At 37.2% G+C, this 19,743-nt stretch overlaps 2 protein-coding genes across 3 annotated transcripts in view; both read left to right on the forward strand.

Annotated features, from left to right (window-relative positions):
- The first annotated feature begins 117 nt into the window (after nt 1-117).
- On the forward strand, nt 118-17,605 carry RIOK2 (RIO kinase 2). The gene is made up of 10 exons (XM_058167901.1): nt 118-274; nt 1,449-1,587; nt 3,105-3,221; nt 3,377-3,552; nt 5,233-5,321; nt 6,039-6,230; nt 6,721-6,813; nt 7,820-8,311; nt 10,670-10,766; nt 13,138-17,605. The coding sequence occupies exons 1-10, from the start codon at nt 209-211 to the stop codon at nt 13,297-13,299; spliced, it is 1,623 nt and encodes a 540-aa protein (XP_058023884.1). The 5' UTR covers nt 118-208; the 3' UTR covers nt 13,300-17,605.
- Nucleotides 17,591-19,743, forward strand: part of LIX1 (limb and CNS expressed 1) — a 35,971-nt gene continuing 33,818 nt past the window's right edge. Inside the window, exon 1 of one of the 2 annotated variants that reach the window (XM_058167904.1) lies at nt 17,591-17,714. Coding sequence is in view for 1 of the 2 variants with exons in the window: in XM_058167902.1 (XP_058023885.1) it covers nt 19,321-19,402 (82 nt within the window). In the remaining variant the exon portion in view is untranslated. Of the gene's footprint in view, nt 19,403-19,743 lie in introns of both variants that reach the window. The other variant, XM_058167902.1, reaches the window with a different exon arrangement.

A 19,743-nucleotide genomic window follows, 5' to 3' on the forward strand; every position in this document is an offset into this window, starting at 1 on the left:
ACGGGCTCGAAATATGTCCCCAACACGGAGAGGAGGAGGAGGAGGAGGAGGAGAAGAAGGAGGCGTGTGCGTTTTGGCGCGTGCGCATTAGACGGACAGGAACATGAGCGCGCATGCGTATCCCAAATAAACGAAACGAGACTGGTATCTTGGGCGAGATTGAGGCGTCGCTTTTCTTTAGCCTGCTGGCGAGTATCTGGACTGCGCCATGGGGAAATTGAATGTAGTTTTACTGCGATACCTTTCCCGGGATCATTTTAGAGTCCTCACTGCGGTAAGACAGGGTTAGCGGATTCGATTTATATAATCCAGCGGACGGTTTGAGATCTGAATTGGTCGGGACGGCCACGTGTCTCTTGCAAGAGATTTAGGATGGCTCTGGGTAAAAGCGCTGCGGCCGGAGTGGAGTCGTGCCGACCCTCCAGATGTTCTTAAACTTCCAGAACCCTTCGCTTTTAGGCATGCTGACTGAAATCGTTGGGGGTTCAGGAACATCTGGGGCTTCCACATGTGTTTACGGATGAGCTGCCGTTTGTTTTTGCTTTTTTAAAGTAAATAATGATAGAATACTTTGTCACTTTGAATGTAGACGAATCGGCATACATTAAAATGAAATTTCGTTGAATACAGCTCTCAAAAGGGTCATCCCCTCCAATATACACTACATAAACATGACAAAATAAATAAATACAAAATTTTGCATATACCCAGATGTATTATATGACACAGAGAAACAACACAATCTGTAATTCGGATGTATACATGTACATGGCAAGTTTACCAAGTTATGTTGACTTACCTTAAATCTGACTTTTGGAAAGATGATCGAAAGCAGAACCCCCCAAATACTGAAATGCCAAAAGAAGAAAAATACTGTTCTTGTGTGTATACACATTATATGTATGTGTGTGTGTTTGTATATATACACACACACATACACAAACACACACAGGATATTTACCCGTGTAATAGGGCTGTATTACTATTGTCCTTTTATCTTTCCTATTAACCTATATTGGTATCTATGATTATCACTTTGTTGTTTTGTATGTACATTGAGAGCTTATGCATCGAAGATAAATTCCTTGTGTGCCCATTCTATTCTATTAAACTTTAACCCAGACTTTCCAAGGATGCTGCAGTCTATGAAATGCAGTTCATTTTCTCCAATTATGCTAAATAGTTGGTGTGAATTACATGCTTTTGGAAGATACAGAGTTGGGATTAATCTGGACTCGAATTAAGGTCTGCCAAGAATTGTTCTATCGTTCATTTGCCTTGAGAATGCCATTTCAAAACTAAACGATCTATATTTTATCAGATTATAAATGTTAGGAGAAATGCATGCATTCAAAATATACATATAAATACATTTAAAAGAATAGGAAAGATATCAAGTTAGGCATCATAATACATTGTATTTTTATTCTTTCTCTTTGTTATTATAGGTAGAAATGGGCATGAAGAATCATGAAATAGTCCCTCCTAGTTTGATTGCCTCCATTGCCAGTCTTAAACATGGAGGTTGTAATAAAATTCTGAAAGAATTAACAAAACACAGACTTATAGCTTATGAACGAACTAAAAGTAAGTAATTTTTTTTTATTCTTCTTTGCATGTCTATATCTACCAACTAAGGTTAATTTTGTATTAATGCATTTTACTATCGTGTTTCAAATTATATAAATAATAAAAAACAGAGGACATTACATCATTTTATATACATGCAGTCCCCTTTACACTTAAGTACATAGCATGAGCTGTACCTTAGTATGTGCGAGGTTTCTTTCAAATTGAATACACAGTTATGAGGTTGTTCTGAAATGAACTATTTTGAATCCTTTCAGTGATTTAAAATGGTTTTTCCCAACTTTTTGTTCACGCGTTGCCTTGGGCTACAATGCCTAACACATTCAATAAAATAGAATATATGTTGCTTGGGGTTGAACTGTGCAGTTTGTTCTATCTGAGATCGGTTATCACAATCAACTTGGTTGATCAAACCAAACTCCAAAAATAACAAGGCCTCCATAATCAACATTACTGTTATATACTGAAATAATATATGCTACATGTCAGGAAAGATGACAAACTCATATTATTACAATAGCTATCGGAACAAATCCCTAGGTCTCCTGGAAAGCTAACTTTTCATAGTTCTACAAAAAAAGTCGCATCAAAAACTGGGTGGATCCTGTTTCACAGGGTAAGCTCATTTACAGAAAATATGTATCTTGGAGTGTCCATAGGTTATTCTATTAGCATCCTTCAGGCTCAAAAGACTATGGTATCGTGCTCTGGAAACAGCATCTAGTGTGGCTAAAAAGGACAATTTGAGATGGCAATCTCTTCCACACTGAGGGCAGATACATTCTGTCCCCTGCCCAGCCCCCAGATTTTGCTGGTTCCAGGACTGCCTCTTTGCCTCAGCCTGCTGAACAAATGTCTCTTCAAATTGGAGAAGGCCATCTGCGTCTTTAGCCTCCAAGCTGAATGATCAGAGGTCAAGGTTTCCCAGTAGTTAATGTCCATTCCCAGGGCCTTTAGGTCCCTCTTGCAGATACCCTTATATCGCAGGTGTGGTTTCCCTCTGAGGCACTTTCCCTACACTAATTCTCCATACAGGAGATCTTTCAGAATCTGACCATCAGCCATTCTCACGACATGCCCAAGCCAGCGTAGACATTGCTGTTTCAGTAGTGTATACATGCTAGAAATTCCAGCACGTTCCAAGACTGCGCTGTTTGGAATTTTGTCCTGCCAGGTGATGTTAAAAATACGTCAGAGACAGTGCATATGAAAGATGTTCAACTTTCTCTCCTGCCGTACGTAAAGGGTCCAAGACTCACTGCAGTACAAGAGTGTGCTCAGGACGCAAGCTCTATAGACCTAGATCTTTGTATGTTCCACAGGTAGACAGTTTTTTATACCCAAGACCTGGAGCATGTCAGTCCTTCCAGGTTGTATTCATCAAGCAGAAACAACAGGATGATTTGTGATGTTACTAACTATAGTTCAATATAATTGCAGGGTTATATCATCAGAAGGATAATCATATTAAGTTATTAACGTACGCACACTGTTGTCATATTTTAATTTTTCAGCTGTCTATGGTTATCGATTAACTAATGGAGGGTATGATTACCTTGCCTTGAAAACATTGACTTCCCGAGATGTGATCTGTTCTGTTGGGAACCAAATGGGTGTTGGAAAAGAATCAGGTATTTTAAACACTAGTTTAATTGGCAAGGAGAACTTGGGAAAGTTATCATAACCTTTGTTTGTAAATTCCCTCCCCCCCCAAAAAAATGCTGACTGTTGAAACTATCCGCTTAGTGATAATGTGCATATAAATGAATGAAATTTTGTTTTAAAGATATTTACATTGTTGCAAATGAAAAAGAAGAGCAACTTGTATTAAAATTGCATAGACTTGGGAGGACCTCCTTTCGGAACTTGAAAAACAAGCGTGATTACCACAAACACAGACACAAGATGTCATGGCTCTATCTCTCACGTCTTGCTGCAATGAAAGAATTTGCCTATATGAAGGTACTACTTATATATCCCTGACTGATGACCCAGGGTAGTTGTAATTGAGAATAAGATACATCCAAGGTTCAGTTGCCTTCTTGTAATTTCCTTTTCACTCATTAAAATGATGGTTTGATTTGGAATGCCCAGGCTTTTTTAAAAAAAATCTCTAATATGCTCCTGATAAATCTTGTAAGAATCATCACGAGTGCTTTGAGTTCATTTAGTTCATCCATGAAGAGGGGTGCCATGGCGCAGTCGCTAAGATGCTGAGCTTGTCGATTAGAAAGTGGGCAGTTAGTTCAGCGGTTCGAATCCCTAGCGCTGCCTAATGGGGTGAGCTCCTGTTACTTGTCCCAGCTTCTGCCAACCTAGCAGTTCAAAAGCATGTAAAAATGCAAGTAAAAAAATAAGGACCACTTTGGTGGGAAGGTAACAGCACTCTAGGCGTCTTCAGCATTGAGTCATGCTGGCCTCATAACCACGGAGATGTCTTTGGACAGCGCTGGTTCTTTGGCTTAGAAACGGAGATGAGCACTGCCCCTGCAGCCAGAAAACAACTAGCACACATGTACCCGGGGGAACCTTTACCGTTACCTTTTAGCTCATCCATGATTGTGATTCACAACTAGGTTTACAAATAACTTGTTATGTTATTTTTATCTTTCCCTTATTTTTTTCTTATACTATTATTTTGTTTTTGTTGTTTTCTATTTTATTAAATAAAAGCAAAAAAATAGATTTTACCACTAAGTGGTAGCAGAGTGATAATTAAATTTTATAATAATGTCTATTAAATATGGCTGACAGATTAGAATTTCCATAACTTTCATAGAAACTAAATCTGGAAATCCTTTATTGTGTTCTGGCCATTTTCATTTATATAAAGAATGCTATAAAGAGAAAAATGCAGAGAATGCAACCAAAACAAGATAGAAATTGGAGCATATGCCAAAAGAGAGACAAATAAAAAATACTAGGTTTATAGCATTTTGGGATATGAATAAACAATTTTCTTCTATGATATAACCATAGATCTTGAGATCATTCAAATCAGGAAAATTAGGCACAAAAAAAAATCCAACGTAGATATTTGCTGTCACAGGATTGTGGTGGACATCTTTGAAAAAGGATCAGTCAAACTCTTTTCTGGATGTTGTGACTAGTAATGGCTGCCAATTACTATGTTTAATACCACATTTAAAAATATTGTACATGCTAGCAGACAAGCCTATCCACTGATAAGTTGATCCTTGAGTTTTTAATCAAAATACCATGAAAAATGTCCTTCCCACACATAAACCAACCTGCATTTTTCATGGCTTAGAAACGGAGATATATATTGCCAAATATACTGTTTTGTAAGCTTATTCACAGTTGAGCCAAACTCAATTTTAGGGGTGTAGTTTGGCATCTAAAATTCTTAGGTTATCCACCAGTATATATAATAGTTTATTTTAATATCATTTGTTGAAGAAGTCCAGACATTTCCTGCAGTCAATACTTTTTGAGTGGCCACCTTAAGAAATGAGTGAGATCTTTGGCCTGATATAGCACTGCCACTCATATTAACGCATAATTTGCACAAATGTATTTGGGCTATTCACAAAAGTTAATTTAATAGATTAGAACAATTTGTTCTTCAAAAGGAAATTTATCTGTGTGTATTTCTTTGATTGTTATTTCCTCCTTGACCAGGCTTTGTATGACAGACAGTTTCCTGTTCCAAAACCATATGACTACAACAGACATGCAGTAGTAATGGAACTTGTCAATGGCTACCCACTGTAAGTATCGGTGCTTGCCTGGTACAGTTCTATTAAGCCTCCTTTACTTCCAATGTGGTAAACTGATAAGCTGCCAGTCACTGCTATTTGAAAAAAAACAACAAATAGTTTCTCTTCAGGACACATTTCGGAAGGAATAAGCCAAAATATGTCACTTCAATTACATGTGAACTGCCCTCATTTAAGGTAACCGATTATACTATGAGGTCTCCCAACTAGATCAGGGGTCTGGCTGGGGAATTCTGGGAGTTGAAGTCCACCAGGCTTAAAGTTGCTAAGGTTGGAGACCCCCAAACTAGATAGTATTGGCATAAATAGCTCTTTTCCCCACATTTTATAGTTGGCTTATGCTAGAAATTGTTGTTAAGTTTAAGAAACATTGTATTTTTTTCTGATATGTTGTTTTTAATTTTTTTAAAAAAAATATTTATGTACGTACACATACACACACATAATTGCACATTTAACGCTTATTAATAGCTGGGTGACTGGTATAATTTGTAGGGTTTATTGCAGCTGAGTGGACCGCCTTGAGTTGACCTGGCAGGGAAACTAACCAGTGCATATTTTGTCTCGATTTATATTTTTTTTCTGCTTTCCTTTGTTGTTCTAGTGATTTTTTTTTCTCTTCAGCCGATTGTATTCTAGGCAGTGTAATGTGATAGTGTTTTTCTCTATAGCTAAATGGTGCTTTTATCTTTTTAATTTTTTATGTAGGTGTCAGGTGCGTCATCTTGAAGACCCTGCCTCCTTATATAATGAGTTAATGGAATTAATTGTAAAACTTGCCAACCACGGCTTGATCCATGGTGATTTTAATGAATTCAATCTCATGTTAGATGATAAAGACCAGGTTACAATGATTGATTTCCCACAGATGGTATCAACCTCTCACCCAAATGCTGAATGGTGAGTAATTTCTTCATGTCTATGTGGCTCAACAAAGTTGCCTTGGTTTAAATTTCAACTAAAATCTTGCATTATTGCAACTCAGCTTTGCTGAATAATGGCTTGTTCACATAAGGACTACATTTTAACCCATAGCTTACAAGCCAGTATATCAGAATCATGGTAAACTAGAACCAAAGGGCTTTATGCATCAATCACTATGTAAAATAATTTATTCTAGGGAAGCTTCAATAATTACCTTTGTAATTTGATATTTTAAAGATTAATGTGAATTTGTATTGGAATAGTTTCCAAGAGCTTTTTCCTAATTTAATAATGCCATCTTGAATTTGTGTTTTCATTCTTGAGCTTGATAATTGGTTTTTAATTGTTCTCATTGTAAACTTTGTACCATGGATATTTTAATTCTTTTATTCTAATTAAGCCATGAAGAGTCTTATAGATTGTAGCCAGAAATAAATGAGAATCTTCTAATTATATTTTAATTCAGGTATTTTGACAGAGATGTGAAATGTATCCGTGATTTCTTCATGAAGCGCTTCAGCTATGAAAGTGAACTATATCCAACTTTTAAGGATGTTAGGTAAGTTGTATGGCATATTAATACATGAACATGTATTTCATTCTCCTTAGTCTTCTTCCATAGTACTGAATATACAATATACATTGAGACTTCACTTGTAGGTATATTTGTTATAGTAAAATTTAACTACCGGTATGAACCATGCCTCCCATAAGAAGCAATGCAACTTGTTAGCTTTTTCATCAGCCCTGTAGGATTTTGTTATAACCATTACATTAAATTGTATCTGCTAAGGACTCAAATCATGCACTGTACTTCACATGTAAATGTAAATTTTTATTAATCATGTAGGGCAGGGCTGTCAAACTCACAGCCGGCACCCAGTTTAGCGAAGGGGGAAAAAGTCACAATACATCATGTGATGAGGCAAGTTTGACACTCCTGATGTAGGGGATTGACTTAACACAAGGTTCAAAGTAACTATTCTGTAATAAATGGATGTTATTAATCTATTCCTTTCATTTATCTACAGTATGTTCTGCCATTTCAAGATGTTTATTTTTAAACATTTTGGGCATGTTATTAAAATCAATAACTATGGATTAAATTCTTCTTAGAAAGCAATGTATCCAAACAAGCGTTCTCTTTTGTATAAATAGACCTCAGTAACTTTGTTCTTACTGTGTTATGAAGGGAAGCCATTGTTCCCATTTACTTCTAGTTCCTACTATCATTTTTACTTATATTTAGACTTTTTGTTGATCTAAATGGGAATCTCCCTCTGTTTTTCTTTATAATCATTATCTAACACAGATTCATCTTCTCTTCATCCATCCCCATTTTTAAAAAACAAAAGATTGACTCCATTATATACAGCTAAACATTCTTTTGGTAATTTCTAGAATTCCATCTCAAGATCACAATTCTTTTTTCCTCCCCTCCTTTTGGAAAGCACTGGCACATTATAAATTAGCAATGTTTTTCGTTGGCGCGGGGGTCGGGAATATTATTATTTGAGTGTTATTTGAGAAATGATTTTTGTTTCACTTTATTTCAATGTTACCAGGAAAGAGTGTTCTCTTGATATTGAAATTTCAGCCAGTGGCTACACCAAAGAAATGCAGGAAGATGATGAATTACTTTACCTGGATTGTCCTGAGACATTTTCTGATATGCAAGATCCAGAAGGAGAGATTGCTTCATGTAACAGCGTAGATCCAATGACTGACGGGAACTTCATACATGAGGTTAAAAAACCTTCAGGAGATTTGTTGCAGACCCCTGAGGAAGATAGTGCAGATGAAGATGAAGACAGCTTAGATTTGCAGGGATTCAGCTGTGCCTTACAGCAGATTGAAGGACAGGTGATGACTGAAGAGAAGTCTGACCCTGAAAGCTCTGTCATTGATTTTCCTGGTGATAAGAAGAGCCTTGAAAAAACCACCCAGTTGGAAGACAAAGAGGTTCATGGAGAAGATGCTGCTGACAAAGAATATGAAGATGAATGCTCCGGTCTGGTTGATCTGTCTACATTAAACAGGGAATTTAGACCTTTCAGGTAGAGAGCTATATTTATCATTTAGAAGCCTTCTGTGTGTTGTTTCTGTGTTTTGCCTTTCCAGAAGGTGAGCTGCTCTCAACATCCTCAAGTATTAAGTATACAGTATATTGTTTGCAGATAGTGTTTTTAATGGTGAGTTTGTTTCAAATGTTGGCACATACTATGAGCTTTATTTTAACTTCCTTAAATTTAATATACTGTTTGGCGGGCTACAAAGTCCACCAGATTGTATTGCTATTTCTTAATTGACCCTGACATAAAAATATTAAAAATGCAGATTTCCCATTAATATCTACTAATCATTTAAATGGCATCTTGCATTGGATCAGTTCATGATAGAGGAACATGGGTTCTTTTACTTTGACATGAACTGTTATTTCTTATTTCCAAGAGCAACAAAAGATCTAATAAGTAGGGGGGTTTTTTGTTCGTTTGTTTTGAAATAAGGAGCTAAGCACAAAATAAATCAGATGGACCTAGAAAAATACCTATTTATTCATGTTTTTATTTTAAAAAAAAACACTACCAGAATTTCTTGCTGCTAAACATGGACAGCTTGATATTGGATCAATATAAGGGGAATGTTCTTATCCGGGAAAACAGTTGTTATTTAGCCAAAACACTTATCTGGTAGTTTGTTACTATGATAGAGACTAGCATAGTCATTCATGCCCTCGTCACTTCCCGCCTGGACTATTGCAATGCTCTCTACATGGGGCTCCCTTGAAGAGCACCCGGAGGCTCCAGTTAGTCCAGAATGCGGCCGTGCGGGTGATAGAGGGAGCACCGCGTTGCTCCCATATAACACCCATCCTGCGCAGTCTACACTGGCTACCGGTAGCCTTCCGGGTGCAATTCAAGGTTTTGGTTACCATCTTTAAAGCGCTCCATGGCTTAGGACCGGGATACCTTCGAGACCGCCTTCTGCCGCCGATTGCCTCCCAACGACCCGTGCGCTCCCACAGAGTGGGCCTCCTCAGGGTGCCGTCGACCAAACAATGTAGGTTGGCGACCCCCAGGGGGAGGGCCTTCTCTGTGGCGGCACCAGCCCTGTGGAACGAGCTTCCTCCGGGATTACGACAACTCCCCGACCTCCGGACCTTCAGACGTGAACTGAAGACTTTATTATTTCAGCGCGCTGGACTAGCCTAAGAATAAAATGTTTTAACTAAATTTTAAGGGTTTTTTAATTGGTTTTTACCGTTTTTAGTGATTTGGCTATGATAATATTTAGTTTTAATTGGATTTTTAATGCTTATTTATTATATTGTTTTTTAATATGCCTGTGAACCGCCCTGAGTCCTACGGGAGATGGTGCGGTATAAAAATATGATTAATAAATAAAATAAATGAATAAATAAATAAAGCATTCAAGGGTGGCAGAAATGCAGGCAGAGAGACTAGGTGGGCCACAAGCTGCCTGTCTTGCTTTATTCCATCCAATGTTTACTATTTGTTTCAGGTTTTCAGAATTTGTTCTGTGTACAGCAAATAGCTTTACTGAGTACTAATCAGCTTGCTTGTCTTACGTAGATAGAGAAGTGGGTTCTCCAACATAGGCTTCCATGTGTAAATAATGCCTGCAGTGGAGATAAATAGATGGTGTGGGTAGCAAGACAAAGGATAAATACTTACGTAGCTGCAAGATGAAGAGGTCAGGCTAAGTCAATCTCCTGCCAGTTCACAAGCAATTAAAAACAACTTGTAAGAACATTGGGAAGGCAAGTGTGAATAACCCTTATATAGGTGGTCCTCGACTTAACAACAGTTCATTTAGTGACCATTCAAAGTTACAACATCACTGAAAAATGTGACTTATGATCGTATTTCACAATTGCCACCTTTGCAGCATCCCAGTGATCATGTGATCAAAATTCTGATGCATGGCAACTGGATTATATTTATGACCATTGCTGAGTCCCAGGGTCACTTGATCCCCTTTTGTGACCTGGCAAGCAAAATTAATGGGGAAGCCAGATTCACTTAACCGAGTTACTCACTTTATCAACTGCAATGATTCACTTAAACAACTGAGGCAAGAAATGTAAAATGGGACAAAACTCACTTAACAAATGTCTCACTTAATGACAGAAATATAGGGCTCAATTGTGGTCATAAGTTGAGGACTGCCTGTACTCAATAAACCAGATTACTTTAAGGAACTCAAACAACGTCCGCCATCACTTCAGCAACTTTTGTGTGTGAATTCCTTAGTGCATTATATCCATTAACAAAATTGGGATTGTGGAAACAGCCCTTGTGAATGTCACTGTTCCAGTTTGTTTGCATTGGAAAAGTTTTGCATTAGGAAAACATGGATTAAAAGTGAGTGATTAAAAATATTTCTTATTTCAGGGATGAAGAGAGCCTGTTTCATGTCAATCAGCACAGGACAAGAACGACTAGTATGACTTCAGTATGGAGCACTACAAGTCAGTCAACAATTCCTCCTGTAAGCTTTTACATAATGGGTCTCAGGATCTCTCCTCCCATCGTCTACTGCCAAGCCTGACTGCATTTTCAGTAAAAGTTGTTTGGTATAATTTCACATGCATTAGATCTTTGCTAGGGAATAGAAATTTAATATTATTATATTGGTAATATTTTTTCAGCTATTGCCATTAAATAGATTGGTTTTAAACTTCAAGTAAAGAATGGATAAAACCAATTTAGCGGGATCCAGAATATTCAGTTTCTTTATTCTTAAGTTTCGATCATTTAAACAGTTTATTGTTTTAAAATGATTTTTATTGAAGGACAATTGAGATCTAAACCATTACCTTTAATTTTAAATTGTAAAAAAAAAACCTCTTAAAGATGCTTGTTTTGAATGGAATAGATATGACTTCTAATTAAATCATAACACAGATACCTCTTTTGAACCTTAAGGGGTTGATGGGATTATTGAGTTTTTCTAGTTATTTTTATCCTCAAATTAGAATTACGATGAAATTATTTAAAAATACACATTTTCTGTTGCTGTAGTATAATTTTGCAAATACATTGAATACAAATTTCCGAGCACAGCTTTCCAAACTAGCACAGATGGGGAGGTATGAATTCCTCCTTTGTTTTGGTGGGTTACCAAATGAATGCGGTGTACCCCTTTTCCCCACCCATAACACGGTCAACAAGATTAAAAGCAATCTACTTCACAAAAGGCCCTCTTGCTTCTTTCAAAGAGATTTTCAGAATGAAGTTTGAAAGGCCAAAAAATTGTCTCCCTGGAATCCAGAAATCCCCAAACAAAAGAGATGGACGGAAAAAACAATAGCATCTTTGTCTTCTAGGTGCTTTAAATTCCTTACAAATTACTGATGGTAAAGTAATTAAAAGAAGAACAGTATTGTATCTTCAGCATAGTATTCTTCAGGATCCTTCACTGAAGAATCCTGAGATGCAAAGCAAGTTGAAGAAAAGAGCTGGTATTTTTTGCAGGAAAAAGAGTATGGAAAAATGAAATTGGAGGGAGAAAAAAGAGAGAAGAGGTTATAATCTAGTTCCTACAACCTCTTTCTTTTCCTTGATTATGATTACTGGGATTCCTTCTTTTAGTCTTATCTTCAGAGTATTGAAAACCCTGCCTTGAAATAGATTTGACCCAGTGGTAAAAAGCCATTTTTGTATCGTGCCGATGTCATACATGAAATTTATTTTTTATGATACCTCCATTAAGCAAAGGCTTCAAATTTCATTAGATTTGTTTTAATTGGTCATTCTGTATAGATCCCTAATGTTTTGTATCAGTACTAATCGTATATTTTTAACTTTGTTTTTTATAATGTCCCAGGCTCCTTTTGGAGAAGTAACTTGGAGCAATGCAGGGGTGGGCTTCAAAAAATTTTCAGGGGATTCTCTGTCCAGTTGCTGGGTGCGTGTGGTCATGGTGGGCGTGGCTAGTTCCTGTCCTGTTCCACGGTGGGGGGGTATTTTTGCCCTCCCCTTTCCTCGAGCCTCGGGAGACTGAAAATGGCCTCCCAGGCTCCAGAGGCCCTCTGGAGGCAGGAAACGGGATCGCTTGTGGCCTTCTCAAACTTCAGTAGACCCATTTTTTGCCCTCCCTGAGCCTCCTCAGATGCCCTGCACTTACCTGCATCCAAAATGAGCCGCATGGGGACTTCTGGGAGGGGCAAGGTGGGTGAGGTCAGCCAGGAGTGAGATTTGGGGGTTCTACGAACTCCACAGAATCTTAGCTAAAGGTTCTCCGGAACCGCTGTGAACCCCCCGCAGCCCAACCCTGGAGCAATGTTAGTAAGAATCGCTTCTTTGTCTTATAAGCCTATAATATGTTTGGTGCTTCAGAAAACTTCATAACTAAGTGGCGATTTCAACCTGAAGATAAAACGCAGCATTCTTAGCACTTCGCCACATAGTTGCTAATGCCAGGCTCTCCTTTTTCATATTTTCAAGCTAAAATTTATGTATGGTAGCTGTGCTCATTAAATTATTTTTGCAATGTTAACTGAAGGGAAAATTTTCATCCTATCTAGTGAATCGGGTCTTAGAAAATATTTTCTAATCTATTTGTGTACTTCCTATGCATTCATTTCTGGGCATAGCCACAAGAGGGACTAGTATTCTTCCAGACAATCTCAAAACACATCTAAAACATCTTGCTTTTTTGCATGACTTGCTTATTCTCAAGTACATTGGTATTTTTTAATCTATTACAGGTTTTTGTAGGCATCAAGAGAAATTAATCTTGAATGCTCCCCAAAAATTGTATTTTGGTTGAAATAGGATAACGTGTAAGATGAATTGTAATGTTTTGATGTTATTTCATTGCAAACAAGACTAATGTTTTGATGAAACTATTGTTTCAGGAACTGGTAAAACAGAAAGTAAAACGCCAACTAAATAAACAACAAAAAGCTGCTTTCAGACGACGACTGCAGAAAGGAGAAGCTAACATTTACACCAAACAACGGCGGGAAAACATGTACAATATCAAATCAAGTTTGGATTCAGCCAGCTTCTGGGAATGACATCCTATGGAGAAATTTATCTTTTTTTCTCCCATCTCACAAATCAAACGAATCTTTTATTTTGAACTACTTGCAGAGGGGAAATGTCCAGAGTTCATAAATGTCATTAAACACAAAAATAATTGCATCTTCACAGCCTGACACAGATTTATGTAATGTGCATGATGACTGTCTTACACAAATGAGGCAAATGGCAATTGTCCTTTGTGTAAGACATCACAACACAAATAGTGTCCATTGCTGTGGAAATTTGGCCCATCGCTTAGAAAGTCCATTGCATAAGTTTTCATTGAAGCGATATATTCCATTCTTGTATCCTGAGTGGGGTTTTTAAAAATTTCTAAAGTAACAGGCTATATGAGGGTAGGGGAATAGGACTGATCTTGAACCCATAGGGTAAATCAGGGCAGACTTTTCAAGTCAGTCCATAACTTGGTTAAAACAAATTGCTATTTAACTTGACTGTGTTTAAATTGCCTTGAGGTCTATGCAGTAGTTGATATAAAACTTTCAATGATGCTTGGATCTTGGAGTTGTACAAATTTAACACTTGCACTGAATCTAAAGTTCTTTTTTCCAAACCCCAAAGGTTACCAATAAACCCCATCCAAACTGTGTCAGGTAATGAAAATGATATTGCACAGACCTTGCAAGAATGTTTCAAAAAGACAATGAGGTACTGCTAATATTTTTTCATATATTTATTCAACATTTTACTAAATGGCCTATTGCCAAGGGTCCTAAGCCCTATAGGTAGGCTTATTTAGTCAAAATGTTGTATTTTTAGAATATAAAAAAATAGTTGGCATGCTTCATCTACCATTATTTAAGAAAAACAGCATAAAAAGTCTATGTTTTGAAAAAAAATTTACAGGAGAACAGAGTAATAAAAAAAATTTATGACTTCAGAGATAAAAAGCTCAGTGGAATAAGAACTTTAATCACTCATTTAACAAGTTACATGTGTAACAGAAAGTACTGTTTTTTTAAACAGGAGCTGTTATTTTTGTGTTACGGACACTTCTTGCCCTTTAAGAACTTTGTACTAAGAGTGTTTCTGTTATTTCAGAAAAATACATTAAAATTATCTGGTATATTGAAAAATAATCAACTTTCAAGTAATATTACTTCCTATTGTTAACCAGAAGCCTAACGTAGTTTTATTATGTGACACAACAATTTCTAATTTGCATCCAGACAGCCTGCTAGATTGTAGTTCAGTGAACTCCCAGGAAGTAAAACCATGATTAATTTCACCAAGGATAGTGTGTAAAACCTACTTTCCAATAGCATTTTTAGGAATTTGCATGTTCTCTGTTCCTTTCTGTTATTCTTACCCCTTCATTTTTCATCTTCAGGTACATGCTGGTGAAAATTTAATAAGAAAAAAAAACTACTCTTAAATTAGTAACAGTTCAGGCTCTGTACATATTCAGTGGGGAGGGGGGTGTTTCTCCAGTTTCTGGAAGATTTGCAATAAAGTGTAGATCATTTGGGTGTTTTGCTATTTTTTTAACTGGCAATATGCAGCAAGTAAATGGCAGAACAGCCAGAGAAGGTGCCATCAAAAGAATAATGAAACCATTCATGATTTATCACCAAGCACAAAATATAAATGTTCACAACAAACTGAGAAAGTGGACCAATCAAAAGAGAATAGCACCAAATTCAATCACTGATCAATAGATACTTCCCAAGAAGTACCCAATCGTCAACCAATCCCCCAAAATTCAGATCCCCGCAAATTATAAATATGGCAAGAACTCACATTGATCACTGCACTTCTGAAACACATAGCAAAATGTGTGCAACACTTGTGCTATACACTTCTGTGCAGATTTTCCTGAGTCCAGAGAATCCCAAAGAAAGTATGTAAAAACAAAACTCAATTTGAGACTTCAGAATTATACCTAATTTTAGCTGACACACTACAGTCTCTATAACCGTGATGGCGAACCTATGGCATGTGTGCCAGAAGTGGCACGCAGTGCCCTCTCTGGGCACACAAGCCATCGCTACAGTTCAGCTCTGTTGTGCATGCACGCACGCCTCCCGCCAGTCAGCTGGTCTTCAGGTCTGCTGCTCATACATGGGCGTGGCACATGCAGGGGGCACTTGCCCATGTGCAGGGGGTGCGCACCAGGGGTAAAATCTACTGCCTTATCAGTTCGGAAGTGCACATGCCCCTGCGCATGATGTGCATGCACAAAACCTGCACATGTGCAGAAGGTAAAAAACATTAGTTCCTGGTTAAAACCAGGAAGTAATAACACCCAGGCGGGTGGGCGGAGCTTTGCTCCGCCATCGCTACTGAATTGCCGAACCACCAGCCATGATCGCTAGATCCGGTCAGAACCTGGTGCATTTTATCCCTGGTCCACACACATTGCATTTTGGGGATTTAGGCATGTGCATGCATGCATGCGTGTGCTTTGGGCGCTTGGTCCAGTAAAGGTTAGCCATCACTGCTTTAGAATGTGACCAAGACCTTATAAATAGAAGTAGTTCCGCTATGTAATGTTTGAGTTACAGTGAATCATCCTGTTGTAATATAATTACACATTGCATTTATCAAAGCATTTCTCCTTTCTTCTCTTCATCCCAAAGTTCAAGTGAAAGATTTTGCTGTTACAATAAGATTTTTATATTCATACACACTGGTAAACTAGGTTTAACCATAGTTTAATAATGATTTATTTTTAATAATGATTTATTATAATGATTCATAATGAAGGCCATTATGATTTCACTTGCCTGGCACAGTATTATATGAAGCAAAAATCAAACCTATATCATTAAATCTTAGTATGATGCATAAATAACCTAGCTGTGATCTAATGTAAATATAAATTTAATCCAAAATGTGGTAAATCAATAGAATTTTTTCCTTCCTTACAAAACAAACTTTGAATTGATTCAATTCAATTTTTCAACTCAATTAGAAAACATCAGATTCAATTCATACATTTTACTATCAATCCAATTTAGTAAATTGATTACATTCGGTCATTTGATGTGATAAACTCTACTCATGTTTTTTCTAGGCTCTCAGTTTATGGCTTGTTCGTAAGCTTTTTCATACAGTACAGAAAAAGTCACTGAAAGATAAAAGCAGTACATAAAAAATTAAATATAAATGTAAGAATTTGGCTCTAATCCTATGCACATACTTCAAAGTTATGCACCATTGAACCATTAAATTTACTTCTAAATAAAACAGGACTACTTAGAAAGGTATGGCCAAAAATAACCAATGTTCCCTAACTCCACTTTTATTTAGATTAAAACCTGTCTCTTTACAGATAGAAACAAGAGTTTAGCCTCAGGTTTTCAGTGTTTATATCTTTTAAGAAGATTTTTGAAATATCTAAAATCTTTAAAAGGTCAACATGTCATTTATACAAAGCATGAACTCAACCGTGCATCGTTCCTGTTTTATATACATACATTCATCAAATTTATTTACTAGGAACTTCAGCAAATATGTAGGCTAAATGAATAATGTTCCTAACAATCTGAACACAGCTGTACGCAGTAGGTGTAAAACATTCCTCAGAATGAACTTCTTCAGTATTTTTCTAGCTATATTCAGGATGCTTATCCAACTAATTGCAGTTTCAAAAGTTGCAATTGTTTACGAAACTGCTTAATGTTAAATGTGATTTAGATTTTAACAGGCTAATAGAGATTTGTACTATGAGTTTTAATACTCTGAAATTAAGGAATTAAATAACATTTGATGAAAACAATACCATAGAAGTTGGGGAAATCAAATTACACGATTATCTTTGAAATTATTTCTCTTCCAGCCTGCGTTAATAAAATAACTTCCCTGGCAATGGTATTATTTCCAGGTAAATTCTAAGTGCTGTTTAGGACTTGCATTATACAGATATGGTTACGGATGATTTCCTGAAAAATTATACCATAGGAACTTGCCCAATTTTAATATCTTTGGGGAAAGTCCTCCTTTGAAAGCCATAACCACCGGAAGCCCATTTCTGGTTCCATAGTAGCCTATGGAACTACTGGGCTACTTTCTCTCAGATATTCTTTTGTGAGAGACAAGAATATTTCTATCCAGACTACTTTTGGCCTGTAAGCCAACTTGTTGCCAAAGAAATCTGATGTATGAAAGTGCCATTTATTTATTCATACTGAAGTATGTTAAATTTTACTTTCAATTAATTTGTATTTTCAATTTTGCTTTTAATTCCAGGTAGTCCTCAACTTTACAACAGTTTATTTCGTTCATTTCACCTTTCGAAATTACAACAGCACTGAATAAAGTGACTTACTGACCAGGGCTTTTTTGTTTTTTGTTTTTTGTTTTTGCAGTTTTTCACAGTCTCACAGTTACAACCTTTGCAGAATCCCCATGGCCGTGTGATCAAAATTCAGATCCTTGGCATCTGGTAAATAGTTATATTTGTTGCTGTCTTCCAGGATCATGTGATCACTGTTTGTGATCTTCTGACAAGCAAAGTCAATGGGGAAACCAGATTCACTTAACAGTTGGGTTACAAATGTTACGATGTCAGTGATTCACTTAACAATTGTAGCAAGAAATGTCGTTAAATGGGGCAAAACTCACTTAGCAAATGTCTCACTTAACAACAGAAATGTTGGGCTCAGTTGTGGTAAACTGAGGACTACTTGTAATTTGTAAGTGTGGGCCTTTTTACATTTTATAAGTCTACTTTTATTTGTTTATTACTCTTCTTGGCTGCCTCAAGTGCTATTCTCTGCAAAAACAGTGAAATGTAAATTAAAGAAACAATGTTGATCTACCAACAGCTATTCTTTTCAGATTCATCATGATACTAAAGTGATTTCATGATGAAATTCGGAGGCAAACTCAATCGCAAAGAAAACTTTGGATTGGGGCTAAAATGTTTGAAGGTGTCAGGAAATCGTTGTTGTTAGTTACGAAGTCGTGTCCCACCCATTGCGACCCCATGGACAACATTCCTCCAGGCCTTCCTGTCCTCTATCATCCTCTGGAGTCCATTTAAGCTCACGCTTATTGCTTCAGTGACTCCATCCAGCCACCTTATTCTCTGTTGGCCCCTTCTTCTTTTGCCCTCAATCGTTCCCAGCATTAGGCTCTTCTCCATTGAGTCCTTCTTTCTCGCGTAGCGCGTGCACTTCCAAACCAGTAAGGAAGGTAAGTAGATTTCACCCCTGGTTCAAAGGCCTCAATTCTTTGGCTCTCAGCCTTTCTTATGGTCAGTGGTGGGATTCAGCCAGTTCGTACCACTTCGGGAGAACCGGTTGTTAGCTGTCTGAGCAAATTGGCAAACTGGTTGTTGGAAGAAATCATTAGGGCAGAGAACCGGTTGTTAAATTACTTGAATCCCACTACTGCTTATGGTCCAACTTTCACAGCCATATATTGCAACTGAGAAAACCATAGGCTTGATTATACACACTTTTCTTGGCAGGGTGATGTCTCAGCTTTTTAGTATGTATTTAGTAAGTCAGGAAATAAAAGAAGATATTTAAATCCAGGGAGACCATTTTTTCATTTAAAACGACAGCATTGCCAATTGCCTAAGCAAATCTGTTTGCAATTTACCACTGATTGAATATGAGAAATTCTACATACCTTGTCAATGTCTTTAATTTTTCACCTTTATTATTAACGTTATGAGTTTGGATACTTACTTCAGTTAACAAAAATCCAAACTCTGGCTCTGTCAATGTCAGGATGAGAAGAGGAATGCCTTTCTCGTGATTAGCTTCTCCAGCCAGCCAGTAGGTGGGTGTGTTTCACAGAAGAAAGCAGTAGTCAGCCTCCTTCAGTCCCTAATTAGCTCAGCCAACAACAAAGTTAAGTGAGCCAGGGAGGGAGACCCCCTAAAGGGACTTTTGAATCTGGCCAATGTCTGATTGGCAGATGTTGAAAGGGATTCGTTGGTAATCCAGTTCATCAATGAGCTGCATAAATTCAAGACAGGACTGGAAGAATTCCGGCATGTGGACACTTGGCGGGGGCAGTCTGGTAAAAGGCAGCTCAAGATGGACAGAACTTTGGAATCTCTACAGCACATCATTTCTCAAGTCCTGCCTCACAGAGACCCTACATTAGCATTTAAAGACTGTAAGTACCAAAGTTTCTACACTACTGGGAGGGTACTTGCTGAAATCTGTAGGACAGAGACATTGTAAAGATGTCCGTAATGTTTTATGTACAGATTCAATATTGAGAAAGACTAAGAGACTCTGTATGGTATTTTGCTTTCTGTCAGTGGCATATTTGACTTAATATTAAAACTGTTTTTACTGTCTTAGAATTCAGCACGCCCAAAAAATCAACTTTTGTGCGGTTTATTATATTGGGAATTACCTTTGTCTCTAGGTAGTTTGAATGTGTCTTATAAAAGGCTTATTGCAAAATATTAAGACCTCAATTTACATTGTGCTCTGTATAGGAGATCATAT

Source organism: Ahaetulla prasina, chromosome 2 (genome assembly GCF_028640845.1).
Source record: "Ahaetulla prasina isolate Xishuangbanna chromosome 2, ASM2864084v1, whole genome shotgun sequence".
In the NCBI taxonomy this organism is placed as follows: Eukaryota; Metazoa; Chordata; class Lepidosauria; order Squamata; family Colubridae; genus Ahaetulla; species Ahaetulla prasina.

Bases quoted from the DNA above. Each gene is read 5' to 3' on its own strand.
- RIOK2 (XM_058167901.1), top strand. From the start codon at position 209: ATGGGGAAATTGAATGTAGTTTTACTGCGATACCTTTCCCGGGATCAT. The intron at 6,814-7,819 runs GTAAGTTGTATG...CAATGTTACCAG, and splicing joins CCAACTTTTAAGGATGTTAG to GAAAGAGTGTTCTCTTGATA. The intron at 8,312-10,669 runs GTAGAGAGCTAT...TTCTTATTTCAG, and splicing joins AGGGAATTTAGACCTTTCAG to GGATGAAGAGAGCCTGTTTC.